At 44.5% G+C, this 15,929-nt stretch overlaps 1 protein-coding gene across 1 annotated transcript in view; it reads left to right on the forward strand.

Moving 5' to 3' along the window:
* Window positions 1-8,910, forward strand: part of LOC126202967 (uncharacterized) — a 360,529-nt gene extending 351,619 nt beyond the window's left edge. The window contains exon 7 of the mRNA XM_049937109.1: window positions 4,987-8,910. Coding sequence (XP_049793066.1) covers window positions 4,987-5,182 — 196 coding nt within the window. The 3' untranslated portion in view covers window positions 5,183-8,910. The remainder of the gene's footprint in view (window positions 1-4,986) is intronic.
* The last annotated feature ends 7,019 nt before the right edge of the window (window positions 8,911-15,929 follow it).

Consider the following 15,929-nt stretch of genomic DNA (forward strand, 5'->3'; position numbering starts at 1 on the left):
ATCTAGACGTTATCAGGGGTCCTATATCACACCAACTGCACACGCCCCACACCATTATAGATCCTCCACCAACTTGAACAGTCCCCCACGGACATGCAGGGTACATGTTCTCATGAGGTTGTTTCCGTACCCATACTCATCCATCCGCTCGATACAATTTCTATCGAGACTCGTCCGACCAGGCAACATGTTTCCAGTCATCAATAGTCCAATGTCGGCGTTGACGGTCCCAGGCCAGGCGTAAAGCTGGAGGCGTAAAGCTTTGTGTCATGCAGTCATCAAGGGTACACAAGTGGGCCTTCGGTTCCGGAAGCCCATATCCGGTTCCGGAAGCCCATATCAATGATGTTTCGTTTAATGATTTGCACGTTGACATTTGTTGATGGTCCAACCTTGAAGTCGGCAGCAATTTGCGGATGGGGCTGCAGTTACGTCACGTTGAATGATTCTCTCTACTCGTCGTTGATCCCGCAGGCGCTTTTTCCTTCCGTCGGAGATTAGATGTTTCTTCGGATTCCTGATTGTCACGGTACAATCGTACGGCAAAATCCCCACTTCATTGCTACCTCGGACATGCTGTGTTCCATCGCTCGTGCGCCGATTTTAGCACCAAGTTCATAGTCATATAAATCTTAATAACCTACCATTGTGGCACGAGTAACCGATCTACCAACTGCGCCAGACACTTGTTGTCTTATACAGGTGTTACGAACGGCAGCGTCGTACTCTGCCTGTTTACATATCTCGGTATTTGAATACCCATGCCTATACCAGTTTCTTTGGCGCTTCAGTGTATGTTATCTTACTTTATCTATCTCGTCCTTATGTTTTGCGGACGAGCGTAGTAAAACTGAGGAGAGAGCAACTTCCTTAAAAGTATTAGCTTCCTTACGAATTAGTCGATTAAATTTAGATAACACAAGCGTGAAGAGCTTTAAGCAGTATATTGATAGTCAGTAGACAGATAAAGATTAATGTGACATCGTAGGCTTTCCCGGCGTAATAGGTCTTGAAAGTCTCTTCGGGTTTGCTGCCGGATCCTAAAATCAACTCGATTCGATATTTCGGCGATCCAACTGGTCGCCATATTCAGGAGAAAGCTGCTTCTGCTGATGAGTCTCGCTGAGAACTGGCGTCAGGCTGCCAATCGACATCCTATATTGGCGACCGTACCGTACACGGCGCATGCCCCGCCCATCATAGTTGCTGCCCTTCATTACTGTGCAGGTGACGCTGCCCTTAGAACACTGGCGGCAACGATAAATCGCATTCAGAGACGATATTCGAATACTCGGGCTGGCCGCACCGAAGAACGTTCTGTTTTGATGCGGGATAATATAGGATTCCAAGTCCTGCTAAGAGGAAACCCACTGTCTCTGTCAATTAAATTATCCGCCAACCTAATTTCAATTGCTTCTTTGTAGACACTGTTCCATAAACCGGAAGTGTTGGCAACTATCATAGTTTCGTCAAATTTCATACCGTGTCCCTCATTTAAGCAGTGTCCTGCTACTGCCGATTTTTCCGGCTGTTGTAGTCTCGTATGACGGCGATGTTCCACACACCTGTTGTGAACTGTGCGAACCGAACGGCCGATGTAAATCTTCTCAAACTGGCACGTAATTTTGTATACACCGGGTTTCCTAAGCCCCAAATTTTAATGTGGTAGCCGGCCGCGGTGGCCGTGCGGTTCTAGGCACTCCAGTCCGGAGCCGCGCTGCTGCTACGGTCGCAGGTTCGAATCCTGCCTCGGGCATGGATGTGTGTGATGTCCTTAGGTTAGTTAGGATTAAGTAGTTCTAAGTTCTAGGAGACTGATGACCACAGCAGTTGAGTCCCATAGTGCTCAGAGCCATTTTTTTTTTTTTAATGTGGTATCTGTGTTTACACGAGTCCCTCTGGAAGAGTCCCTTAGTTTGATAAGTGAAAAACTGGATGAAGAGTTGGTGAAGCTTTCTCCTCATGTGCTGACATCCACGTATTTCTTATTTAATGACAGCATTTTTGAGTAGAATGACGGAGTGACTATGCGTAGTCCTTTATCACCCATAGTCGCCAATTTATTTATGGAGGACTTTTTAGCATATGTTACAGAGCACTTTGGCTTTGCAACCAACGTACTTCTGTAGATATGTGGATGATACTTTTTTCGACTGGCCACATGGACGCGATGCTCGCAATAGATTTTTGGACCACTTCAGCTGTCTTCATCCCCACATTTAATTTACCGTGGAGGTTGAAAGTGATGGGGTGCTTCCATTTTTAGATGTTATGTCATAAAAAGTCCGCAGCTCATGGTCGTGCGGTAGCGTACTCGCTTCCCGCGCCCGGGTTCCCTGGTTCGATTCCCAGCGGGGTCAGGGATTTTCTGTGCTCGTGATGACTGGGTGTTGTGTGATGTCCTTAGGTTAGTTAGGTTTAAGTAGTTCTAAGTTCTAGGGGACTGATGACCATAAATGTTAAGTCCCATAGTGCTCAGAGCCATTTGAACCAATCTTATAAAAACCCAGATGGGACTTTGGGACATAGTGTTCACCGAAAGCCGACGCACACGGATCGGTATCTGCATTCTAAGAGTTGTCATTCATCACACCAACGCAGTTGTGTCTTTAGGACTTTGGTACGCAGAGCTTATGCCATTTCCAACGTGGACAGCTTAACACAAGAACTTGCACATTTGAGAGCTGTTTTTAAGGAAAATGGTTACTCTGAGAAGCAGATTCGTCGGGCTTGGCGTTTGGACCACCACTGGAGGTGCATGAAGAGGAACATAAATCAGTGGCCTTTATCCCTTATGGCGGGGGCATATCGTTTAAGATAGGAAGAATTCTAAGGAATTTTAACATTAAGAGTGTGTTCCGTACACCTTCTAAGATTAGGGCACTACTCGGCCCTGCGAAAGATGATTTGGGGCTTAGGAAACCCGGTGTATACAAAATTACGTGCCAATGTGGGAAGGCTTACATCGGCCGTTCGATTCGCACAGTTCATGACAGGTGTGTCATCGCCGTCATACGAGGCTACAATAGCCGGAAAAATCGGCAGTAGCAGGACACTGCTGAAATTAGGGACACGGTATGAAATTTGACGAAACTGTGAGAGTTGCCAACACTTCCGATTTTTGGAACAGCGTCTACAAAGAAGCAATTGAAATAAGGTTGGCGGCTAATTTAATTAACAGAGACAGTGGGTTTCCTCTGAGCAGGACGTGGAATCCTGTATTATCCTGCATCAAAACAGAACGTTCTTTGGTGCGGCCAGCCCGAGTATTCGAATATCGTGCGATTTATCGTTGCCGGCAGTGTTCTATTAAGGGCGGCGCCATATGCCCAGTCATGGAGGGCAGCAACTGTGATGGGATGTCGATTGACGGCCTGGCGTCAGTTCTCCAGGCGATCATAGTAGGCAAAACCACCCCTTCCTTCCGCCTCCTCGATTTCTACATCCCTATCTATGGCCGTCGTATCTCCCTCACCCCCACCCTTAAGTACCTTGGTGTCACCCTCGACCGTCGCCTCTCCTGGACCCCCCACCTCCGGACAATCCAAGCCAAGGCACGCTCCTGCCTCTGTCTCCTCAAACTCATTTCCGGCCGAACTTGGGGTCTGGACCCCTCCACCATCCTCCATACCTATAAATCCCTCATTCGCCCTATCCTTTGCTACGCCCACCCTGCCTGGATCTCCGCTCCCCCAACCTTTTACAAATCCCTTCAGATCCTAGAACGCCATGCTCTTCCCCTCGCCTATCGCATCCATCCCCCCTCCCCCACGCGGATCCTGTACGACCTAATTCCCTTCCCCCACATCCTCCTTTTGCTCGAACGGATACAGATCCTCTACACCTCCTGCAAACTCGATTCTCCTCACCCGCTGGTCTCTCCCATCCTCTCCCGCCCCCGTCTGCTGCCGAGCCTGTCCTTCCATGTCCATCCTGCTCTCCATCTCTCCTCTCTCCACACCCTATCCCAAGGTGGCTTCCGCCAGCTCCCCCTCCCTGATGATGCCCTCCTCCCCTCCGTCCACCTCTCCTACCAACTTTGATCCTCCCTCCCTCTTCCTGTGTTTGTTCCTTTGGGCACCCTCTCTTCCTTCTCTCCCCCTTCCCTCCCTCTTCCCTTTCTCCCCACTCCTCCCACGGGCTTCCCCTACCCCTGTCCCTCCACTCCTCCTCCCGTCTCCTCTGCCATTGGCATCTTTGCTCTCCCCTCTCCCTCCCCCTCACCCTTCTTCCCCTGTTGGCTGGTCCCCAAACTCGCACACGTTACGTGGACATTCGCGCGCCGGAGATCATCACCATCCGTTTCTCGTGTGTGCCGTCTTGTTTTGTGTTTAGTGTTCGCCGTCTCGCTCCATCGTTCACATGTGCCATCGAAATCATCAGTGTTTGTGCGCCGTGTCAACAGTTTGTAGTGTGGATTATCGTCGAGTGTGAACGGCTCCGTGTTCTGTGTTCTATGTCTACTGTTTTTTACCCGCCATTATGTCAATTATGAGTATTCTTTCTGTTTTCTCATTGTCTACTCTAAGGCTGAAGAGCAGCGTAGACTGCTGCTGCCTGCCTACCTGTTGTTTGTACAGGTATCAAAATTACAATAAAGGAAAAGAGGAAAGAAAAGAAGAAAAAAAAGTCAGTTCTCAGCGGGACTCTTCAGCAGAAGCAGCTTTCTCCTGAAGATGGCGACCAGTTGGATCGCCGAAATATCGAATCGAGTTGATTTTAGGGTCCGGCAGCAAACCCGAAGAGACTTTCAACATAAAGATTAAATTTCTGTGATGTTCTTTCCCCATGTTAAAGATCTTGACCCGTTTCATATCTTTGAAAGTTCTGCTTCTTGATGGGATCTACGTAACAAGATGAACGAAGGAATGGCACACTAAATGAAAAGGTAGACACTTTTAAGTCGCTAACTGTTTGTCGCACAGCAGCCTATGCAGAAACACAAGTGTCTCCAGACGTGTTACGTGTGTTCTGGTCGTGTTTCAGGTACTACCTGCCGCGTCAGTACCAGGAGGAGGAGACGCTGTCGCAGGACCGCCGCGCGGGCAGCTTCGGCTACATCGACCCGTTCGGCATCCGGCGCGTCATCTACTACAACACGGCCCCAGACACCGGATTCGTCCACCGCAAGAACAATCGATACGTCGGCTTCGACGCGACGCCCTACGACCCCCGCTTCTGAGGGCGTCGCCGCCCCCAGTAGTAGCTCTCCTGGAAATATGGCCCTCGTCTGTCGGACACTTGTTCTTTATTACTGCTCTTATACCCGCTCTCGCAAAGGCAAAACGCCCAAAGTTGTTACGTTAGTATTCGAGAGTTTCCGAGAACATATTTTGTACGTTGCCTCCTTCTGCTCATTCGCAAGTATTTGAGGTGCTCCCATGATAGAAGATACCGCGGTCTCTGACAATGCCCTCTGCTACAGATTTATTTATTTATTTTCATGTGGCCTTCAAATTTTCACTGGGTTTACACCTGAGGCGGATATAGTGCAGTACAAATCTTCGATTATTTTAATCGAGATGATAATGGTGTACTGATGAAAACGCAAACTTGGAATATGTAAACTACTTTCTCAGAGTTCACTTAGCTTTTGGCAGTGCTATACCATAACACAGGAGAATCAGTTTTATTAAATGACAACAAGAGCTTTAAAAAGAATATATATTCACACGACCGCTTTAAGTCCTAGACCTTTTATCAAGAGTTCCGTCACAACACAACTCCTGTTGTTGCTGAGCACTTATTAATAGCCTAAGGCCGCAACGTAATTGTGCACTTTTGGTGCTACTGGAACTGTCATTAATAGAACTGATAACGACACTTGCAGATGCCCGATATGAGAATCATGGTGTGCAAAAAAACTAACAAGAGAATCTGTTCCCGGTTTCGCGTTTCTCTTCGTATATAACGAAATAAATGCAAATCTTTTCCTTTTTTCAAGTCAGTGTTTTGAAAGGTTCCACGCCGTCCAGCTCCTTTTATCTTGGATAGCTCCATGCATCTCTAAAATCTTGCTACAAGCTACATCCACCAGAATATGTATTAAATATTTCACATTTCGATTTTTATATTCTTCAAGAATTTTAGTACGTCGTCACGTTAGCTGTCTTGGATGCCCCACAAATAATCCCTAACCTGTCCTTCACTTTGGTAACTGTCTTGTAGACTTCTAACCTAGATTATCCTTTTTTCTACCTCTTATTTTCTCAATCTATATGCCTACTTGATTTTTAACATTGTTCCATGCACACAGACATGTACAGTTTCAGAAACATCATCGTCTTTTCTGTGACAATATTTCACGGCATACTCTCTCTTTGACTGAAGAGAGTTTCTTTTTGAATACATTACGGGAAAGGCAGTGATCAATGTCTTACAAATATTTACTATTAAAAACAGTCTTGATCACGATTTATTTATCGAGGTGACCGGTTTCGACCACTACTGTGGTCATCTTCAGACCATTGAGTAGGAACAGAAAGAGGTTCCTACTCAATGGTCTGAAGACTAGTAGTGATTCTCCAACAGAAAGAGGTTCCTACTCAATGGTCTGAAGATGACCACAGTAGTGTTCGAAACCGGTCACCTTGATAAATAAATTGTGATCAAGACTGTTTTTAATAGTAAATATTTGGAAGAGAGTTTCGTTTTCTGGCCATAATCTGCTTCTGATTTGTTACGTGCTTCAGCCACCAGCTCTAATTTTGTTTCCTTGGCAGCATGATTCACTCTATTACTGCATTTTCTCGGAATATGTAGTTACCATATTCACTATTCTCTGTTCTATGGTTTTTTATATATTTCCTTCTATCTCTGTTATTAACTCAAATTTGTATGCAACGTAGCCTGTCAATTCTCTGCTTTTCGCCAAAAGGCCGTTGGTATCTCTGCATTATGACAATACAACTTGCAAATTCATCGCTCAAAAATTATCATGTAGAACTTCAGATCACTGGTCCTTGGAATACAAATTCTAGAAATAAATGGGAACATCTGTGCCAGCTTTTATGGCAGTCATAACCCTTTGTGCACTTAATATACAGGCGCCACAGCAATTTTTTTTTTCACTCGCGGATATAGTAATTCTGATCGACGAGAAGCAGGGCCATATTTCCAGGCACTAATAGGACTGGAGCTTTGGATGCGCTGCAGCCGCGGAATCATCTCACCGTCCCCGTAGCAAACAGAGCGAGGTTCGCACGAGTGGAGCAACACCCACGCGTTGTCCGTCGCACAGCCCGTGAGTGGTCGCCGGGCGGTGCCCGTCTACTCCAGAGTTTCCGCCTCGAGGTCGAAGCTCTGTCCGAGTAAACGTGCTGCCGTCCCTTCCCTTCGTTCTTACGCACCTTCAGACCCCCACCATTAACGCGGAAAACCATCTAATTAATACGACACTCTTTCTAACATAAAAACGAGTACATTTTTCTGTATTTACAAGGCATTTACTGACACCCTAATTCATTTAAGGCAGCATCGACCCATACCCATACATATATTTTCAAGTAATAATTTATAAACAGTTGGAAGTACCGAAACACGTTAACACACTGTGGTAAGATGCAAAAGGGAAAGAATTTTCTATGTGGTTAATAACATTTTTATGAATGGAGATGATGATTCATCGATATATTTTTAATGGAACTATACACTTCTTCCGAAATATTCGACAGTTCTTGAAAAGAGCAGTACAATGATTAGCTTGTCAAGTCTCCATACAGTGAAGCTGTTCGAAGAAAGAGGCGAGGGATGTGCTAAATATGAAAACGCAGTTTCATCTCCAGTGACACATAAACATTGCGTAATGGAGCAGCACTCTCAGTATCCATAATTACAAGACTTTCCACGCCTCTTAGCGAAATGTGATAGCGCTAACTTTAACGACTGTTCACTTCTTTTCAAAGACTCACAAATTCCATAAAAGATTATAAATCTGTTTCAAACCATAGGCGTCTCAATGTCTCGGAATGTAAAGTTGATAGCATTAACCGTAAGGGAAGTACTCTTCCGTTTACCTACTCGTATCTCGTCTTTATATATTCTGTTCCTTCTGAAACAGTAGGAATGACATTTTTATGTGGTCCTTTTCTATAACTACCGCAATTTGTTATTTAATAATTACAATACAGGCATTGTCATTGTTTGATTATACTTCGGTGTATTGTACGATTTACCTTATCAGGAACTGAGATATGTTATCAGCAATTTCTAAAATTTTCACATCCCACATTTTCACGTCCTTACATTTAATAACAAGCTTTTAAACTTGCACACCGTTTTTTGTTACATATTTTCCTACCCAACCTCCAGTCTTATACAGGACATTTTCTACATTTAAGTACCTTCCCCTTGCATTACTGCAGAAGACTACATAACTACTTGCAAGGAACATAAAAAAATAAAAAACGAAACGATCCACTTAGTATACCTACAACTTCCCACACCCCAGCATCTGTTCATCCATTCTCAAAAGTGATCATATTTGTATATAAAGTCCTTCTTACATGCTATTTCCCTATTTGGATGTCACTAACGAGGATAGTGATGTCACAGCAGTGACTACAAGCAGCTATACTCCCACCTAATAACTTTTAAGACGACGTCCAAACCGGCTGCTAGCGAATTACGTCGGTGTTCGATGTGTCGTGTTGGAAGATGAAGACAGCAACGCAATGTTAACCATTTTCATAACGTAACTGTTATGTTTGTCTGCTTTGACGTAGTTTATTCCTTATCACACTGTTTCACGTTGAACATTTTAGGCTAGAGTAGATTAGACACTTTTTTATTTATATCTTACACGATGGTAGCAAGTAATTTATATTAAATATTGCAGTGCGAATAGTACAGTTGTGAACTGTAACACTCGAGCCTGTACAAATTTGATATGAATAAAAAGATTTGTTACAATTTACTGTATTTTCTTAGCAAAAGTGACATAATTGACAGAGAACATTCACAGTCGCTGGTGCTTGTTTCAAGGTTCGCGTACGCCTAGCTGTGGAGAAACATACCTTCCTCAGCTAACTCTTCCACGAACTGAGCATGTTTCCTTATAATGTGTAACTTTCATAGCTGTGTAATTAGAAGTGTCATTCACATCGCTGACACTTCTTTACTATGCCTAACATTAGTCAACCATAGCTTCGTTTTAATTTATTGTGTTATAACAAAACGGCTTTAGATTCCAAAATAAAACATGAACCCAACTCCATCGAAAAAATTTCGAAGAATGTTCAGGGACATTTTCCGAGTATTTTGGTATAGAGAACTTGTGGTCTACAGTGATTCGTTACACACTGATTACATTTAGTTTGATTTCTTATCCTAATTTGTCTTCGTATCTGAACTGCCCTGGAAATAACAGCCAAACAATACAAACGCATACGTCATGTGTCTTGTTTGGGAATAGATTTGTTCCATTCACTCATAGTACTTGCCGCTGACAGCATGTAAGGTGCCTCTTACGTGAGGAAGACATTTTTACCAGTTTTAATAAATTATTGTCTCTCATTGATGCATTCACGATAGTTAGGAAGTGCTGTAGTCCGTAGCCAGCCATGAATCGGAGAGCATTTCCCATGCTGGCTGGCTAGGTGACGAAGCGACCATATGTCGCGCGTAGTGGGGAGGGGCTCGGCGCAGGACCGTAGCAACAAACTTCAGCCTGGGAAATATACACGACGGGAAGTACCGCCATCTTGGTGCCAAAGTCACCGAATTTGGTTATTTATATTTAATAATTAAAGTCATTTATGACAACATGAATACTAGGAAGAGCCTCTGAATGTTTAAAACTATTTATCATAATTTTGCCCCGTTAAAATTCACACCCATTCATTAACAAATGCATATCTTAGTAAGTACGAACTTGATCGGAAATCCACGAACTGTGACGAAACTAGTAAGAGATACGGACTGCGCGCCAAAGTCGTCAGTCGGCCTTAAGAGCTCTTCCTGTCTTGTTCGATGGTAGCCATGCTCTCGGTTACGAGTAGTTCGTGACATGACTGTTTCATTATTGATCTAATAGGAATAAAAGTGATATTACGGCATTCTGAATGTTAATTTCGAATAAATAGATACCCCAAAGTTGATCGACAGCAGTTTCAGATAATTAGCTTCCACCGACAGAGACATCCAATGCGCCAATGAAGAATCTGCACGGGACGACATTTACGAGAGCTGCATCGCACACAGGTAGGAGGAAATCCGACGACACGACCCACCAAGGCGGATCGAGGAAGGTCCGACTTACACTCGCAAATTCCTGCTGACCAGTCATACTGTACGTCACATATACCACCCTCTACGGACTCGCGGCTGAGTAATAACAGTATCAGTTTAGAAGCGAGGGGATCTTGCAAGTAGTAATTTCCACTTTACTCTTCGCCCTTAAGCTTGTATTCAATACTACTCGGTGCTGTCTCAGGTTTGTTCTTCCAGCAGTAGGATAACAGAAATGTACTGAAGTGTAGATAGGTTAACCGATAAGGAACTGGCTGATACACTAATATCCTAGAGCATTATGACCACTGCCCACTGCAGAGTTGGATGCCTCCTCGTGGCGTTGTGGGAAAGTGACGCATGAGAAAAGTATGTAAGCCTATCAGAGACGGATGGGGGACTGCTCTAGCGAAGATATGCGCTGCAAATGGAGAAATCCAACGCGATGAGCGACTTTGCCAAAGGGAAGATTATTTATTACACAGAACCTGTGAACGAGTATGTCGAGGTCGGCCGTTGTGGGCGAATGGTTGTAGGCGCTTCAGTGCGGAACCGCGCTGCTGCTACGGTCGCAGGTTCGAATCCTGCCTCGGGCATGGATGTGTGTAATGTCCTTAGGTCAGTTAGGTTTAAGTAGTTCTAACGCTAGGGGGCTGATGACCTCAGATGTTAAGTCCCATAGTGCTCAGAGCCATTTGAACAATTTCTGAGAATGTCGAAAACGACGAAGCTGGTGGAATGTCCACTTGCTGCTGTAGCGAGCATCTACAGAGAGTTAGAAGGGCAGTGCAACCACTACTAGGCGCTAAGTGGTTGGGCGTCCACGGCTCTTCACAGAACGTGGGGTTTGGAGGCTTGTCTGCTCTGTAAAGTAGGATAGATGGCAATCTATGGCACCTCTGGCGAAACAGCACACTGCCGATGGATGCACATGTGTTTCGGAGCACACCCTTCAGCGCACATTGTTGAACAAGGGGCTCCACAGCAAACGACCCCTGCGTGTTCAATTATTGGCCCAACGACCTCGTCGGTTTGATTGTAGTGGGCTCGAGATCATCGAGATTGGACGGTGTATCACTGGAAACATGTCGGCTCGTCGGGTGAATCACGTTTTGCTACGCAAGGTCGATGGTCGTCTCTACAAACGCCGTCGTTGAGGTGTGGGATCCGTACTAGATAGGGTTGATAGAAGAGATAGAGAAGATCCAACGGAGAGCAGCGCGCTTCGTTACAGGGTCATTTAGTAATCGCGAAAGCGTTACGGAGATGATGGATAAACTCCAGTGGAAGACTGCAAGAGAGACGCTCAGTAGCTCGGTACGGGCTTTTGTCGAAGTTTCGAGAACATACCTTCACTGTGGAGTCAAGCAGTATATTGCTCCCTCCTACGTATATCTCGCGAAGAGACCATGAGGATAAAATCAGAGAGATTAGAGCCCACACAGAGACATACCGACAAGCTTTCTTTCCACGAACAATACGAGACTGGAATAAAAGGGACAACCGATAGAGGTACTCAAGGTCCCCTCCGCCACACACCGCCAGGTGGCATGCGGAGTATGGATGTAGATGTAGAAATGTCGTGTGACTAGGGCCTCCCGTTGGGTAGACCGTTCGCCGGGAGCAAGTCTTTCGATTTGACGCCACTTCGGTGACTTGAGCGTCGACGAGGATGAAATGATGATGATTAGGACAACAAAACATCCAGTAATGAGCGGAGACAATCTCCGGCCCAGCCGGGAATCGAACCCGGGCCCTTAGGATTGACATTCTCTCGCGCTGACCACTCAGCTACCGGCGGCGGATAGTCATTGAGGTGAACAGCTGCTTGAAACGTGCACCGCACCCCAGACGCAGGCTGCTGGGGGTAGTACTACGCTATGATAGACGTTCTGCGCTTGCATGGGACCTGTCCGCTATGGACCACCTGCATCTCTTCGTCTTGATGTTTTCCCTGACGACGGCGTCATCTTTCAGTAGTATAACTCTCCATAGTCAAAATCGTGCTACAGGGTTCGAGTACCATGAAAGTGAAGTCTCGGCCGCAAAATTCGCCTAATGTGAAGCCGATGGTTCCCATCTTGGTTGCTATCGAATACCATTACCGCGTACGACAAATCAGTGGCCACGACTTGTGCGTATACACCTGGTGCCACATAGCTCCTAAAATCAACCAACGAACTGTAGAATCGATGACACGCAGAGTCTGTGATATATTGCGTAACGAAGATTGCCCAACAAGCTATTAAGCAGGTGGTCACAATGCTTGGCTCGTCAATGCATGTAAATGGGTTCACTCAGTGTAATACAAGAGCGCCTCAGCGACGCTAAACTCAGCTTAAGCGTATTTTGTTTATTTGTATGGCCTTCAGCATGAGGACACTATTTAGCCAGTGGCAGTCAAAATTGGAACGTATTTCAGTATCATAACTAAACATTGTTTCTGCACTACTGAGTGAAGAAAGGCAAGCTTAATTTCTATGCCCTGATGCACTGAAGTAAAAATAAATAGTTTGAAAAGCCCCTTCTCTTTGATATATACACGATTTCTTAAGTAAATGGTGATTGCACCTTTTCTTTAGTTCTATGGTCAGATTTTGAAATTGTTCACTAAAATAAATCTTGTCATTCCTTCAAACAATGGAAAACCCAGGATGGAATGTAACAATATTAGAGAAGGATCGCCATAGGCACAACATAAAGATTCACACAATGTAGCTTTCGGCCATTAAGGCCTTTGTCAGCAATAGGTACACAAACACACAGGTAATGTGGTTTCAGTTGTCTGAGACTGCAGACGTGTGTGCAAGTTGCGTTTGCGTGAGTGTGTGTGTGTGTGTGTGTTTGTCTATTGCTGACAAAGGCCTTAATGGCCGAAAGCTACATTGTGTGAATCTTTTTGTTGTGCCTATCGCGACTTGTCATTCCTTGTTAGAAGACTAATAATGCTTCTCCGGAATGGAATCATAAGACTGGTAAGTTCTGAGACGAATTGCTCTCTGTGTTGATCGTGCTTTAGGCAAGTGAAGATTACATGATTAAGGCGCTCACCCCCTCCCCCTCCCTCCCCCCATCAGAGTTGTTGAGTTGTAGCAGTCACAGGTGTCACAATTAGTAGGCCAAATAAATGAGAAGGAAAACTTCTGTAGTTAAAACTCATCCTCATGATTGTAGAGATAGCTCTGCGGTTACAGATGTGTTGTGAAAGCGTATATTTACCATAATTAGTAAGTTACAGCAAAAAAAGACTGAAAACGATTGTATTAACAAGTTTTGTTAGTATTACCAACAATTCGACAATTATAGATGTTTGAAGTCAATAGTTTCTCACGAAAGTACCGAAAAATAAGTAGTTATGTAAGGGAAAGACCAACCAAGGCATCATGCACTGTCAGAAGCAAATCTCAAAAAGAAAAAGAGATAAAAACGTAGCATATCGGAGAACGTTGCTTTCTTCAATACTGGCAGTGTAAAATAAAGAACATATGTCACACGAAAGTTATGTATCAGATCTTTGACAACTTAATGAAAAATGTTACCCAAAAATAAAATTTTCTTCTTATAAGGTAGTATCTATTTTTTCCTCCTGTTCTTTATTTTCTGTAATAGCGGTTTCTGCATCCCTCTCATGAACAGTTTTTAATGATACTTTTGCTTCCTCGTTCGACTCCTCTGACAGAAACTTTAGTAGTGTTCCATTTAATATCACATATCTGATTACGAAGGACTTTCGTTGAATCTATGGTATATGAAGATTCTGGTGCATACTAAACAGTGAAAAAACAGCAACTCGACGCTCGAAGTGCGCCAGGTTGGAAGACGACAACCACTGACGTGGCCACCCCTTCGGAACAACAGGATGGAATCTCCCAGTGGTCAGGACAAGAATGTGTTTCAGCACCAGCGCTACGTCACATTGCCAGAGCTTTACAAGCTTTTAGTGACAATCGTGTCATCAGTGTTCTGTTCCAAATACAACTCAAAACAGCTGTTTCCAGAATACTCATATCATCCAAACAAGGTGCAGTCATTGCATACAGTGGTCTTTCGAAATCGAGTTCACAAATTCGCATACTGAAGCCTGCATCAGTGAACAGGAAACTACAATTTTCGTGCATGGGGTTATAATGTCAAAAATTATGTGACTGGATCAGAGGTACTTTCCGCTAAACTCAACAAACTAGCGTACAAAACGTTCCTTCAACATGTCCTCTCACCGTTCCTAGATCTATGCCGCTGAGAACTCGTCCACTTCCGTGGTTTCAATATGACGGGGCGCCAGCACAATTCGAAGATAGGGTCACATTGATGTAAAGTTTGGACAGCAATAGATTGGTCGTGGTATTTCTGTTGCCTGGCCAGCTCAGTCAACAGACAAGACACCAATGGACCTTTTCTTCTGGAGGCAGCCGATATTCACGTGAACCCAGTTGCTAGTGTTGTTGCATCCACAGAAGTAATACGTAAAATTTATGGGATTATTGAGCGTGTAAGACAGTCGAAGGGGCGTCGCTGTACATTCTGCCACGATCACGGTGACCGACATTTTGAACACATCCTACTAAGCCAACATTTCAGCATTTCATCAGGTTACTTTCCATTAGGAATGTGGAATGCACTCGAATGAGGCATTACTTTCGAAATGGTGGAGAGCAGTAATCAGTCGCCCTTTCCTTTCAAGTTTTATTGAAGCTCATTTAGGTTTCGGCTTGTAACTAGCCATTATCAATGCAGTATATCAGAGTTTTAATAGATACCCTACTTCGTTAGTCCCCTGTTGTTCGTGTTCCTGTCACAGTTCTTTCAAAGACCGCAACGACGAGGTTCAAATGGCTCTGAGCACTATCGGACTTAACTTCTGAGGTCATCAGTCCCCTAGAACTTAGAACTACTTAAACCTAACTAACCTAAGGACATCACACACATCCATGCCTGAGGCAGGATTCGAACCTGCGACCGTAGTGGTCGCGCGGTTCCGGACTGTAGCGCCTAGAACCGCTAGGCCACCCTGGCCGGCTCAACGACAAGGGACTGACGTACTAGGGCATGTATTAAACCTTTGAAACACTGCATTGATCACGGCTAATTACAAGCCAAAATTTAGATTTGCTTCAATAAAATCTGAAAGAAGGCGACGACTGATTGGTGTTCTCCATCATTTTGAAGATTTCAGCATTGTTGAATGCTGTAACATGCACTGTTAGAGTAGACTGAACACACTGTGATAAAAGTATACGTGTTTCTTCTGGAAGCTGTTACGTTATCATTGTTATGTTGTATATTCTGGTGATTGCGTACTGCAAGCTTTTTCACGCCTGCGGAAGTATTTTCACAAACGGGTAGGTAACTGGGGTAGCAGATCAAGTAAATGATAATTATGTTATTACTCCGTAACGAGCCGCCTTTGACCACGGGACCCTTAAAGGAAAATGCCTGAATGACCTCCGAAAGTTTGTCTGAGGAATTCCGACTCACTCTGTAATTGGCAACAGCATGTTCCTGAGGCGCAAGTTTTCTATAGTGTACATTCATAAGAAATCGAAAGGTCGACAAATTGCTGTCGTGGGCAGTCAACAGGAAATACGTTTAAGACTCCTGGGCAGTATACAATTTAATTGTATGTTAGTCTGGACAACTAATATTTTATTAATTTACTGACACGTTTCGGGCATTGGTCGTCTTCAAAACAACATATTATAGAC

Source organism: Schistocerca nitens, chromosome 9 (genome assembly GCF_023898315.1).
Source record: "Schistocerca nitens isolate TAMUIC-IGC-003100 chromosome 9, iqSchNite1.1, whole genome shotgun sequence".
In the NCBI taxonomy this organism is placed as follows: domain Eukaryota; kingdom Metazoa; phylum Arthropoda; class Insecta; order Orthoptera; family Acrididae; genus Schistocerca; species Schistocerca nitens.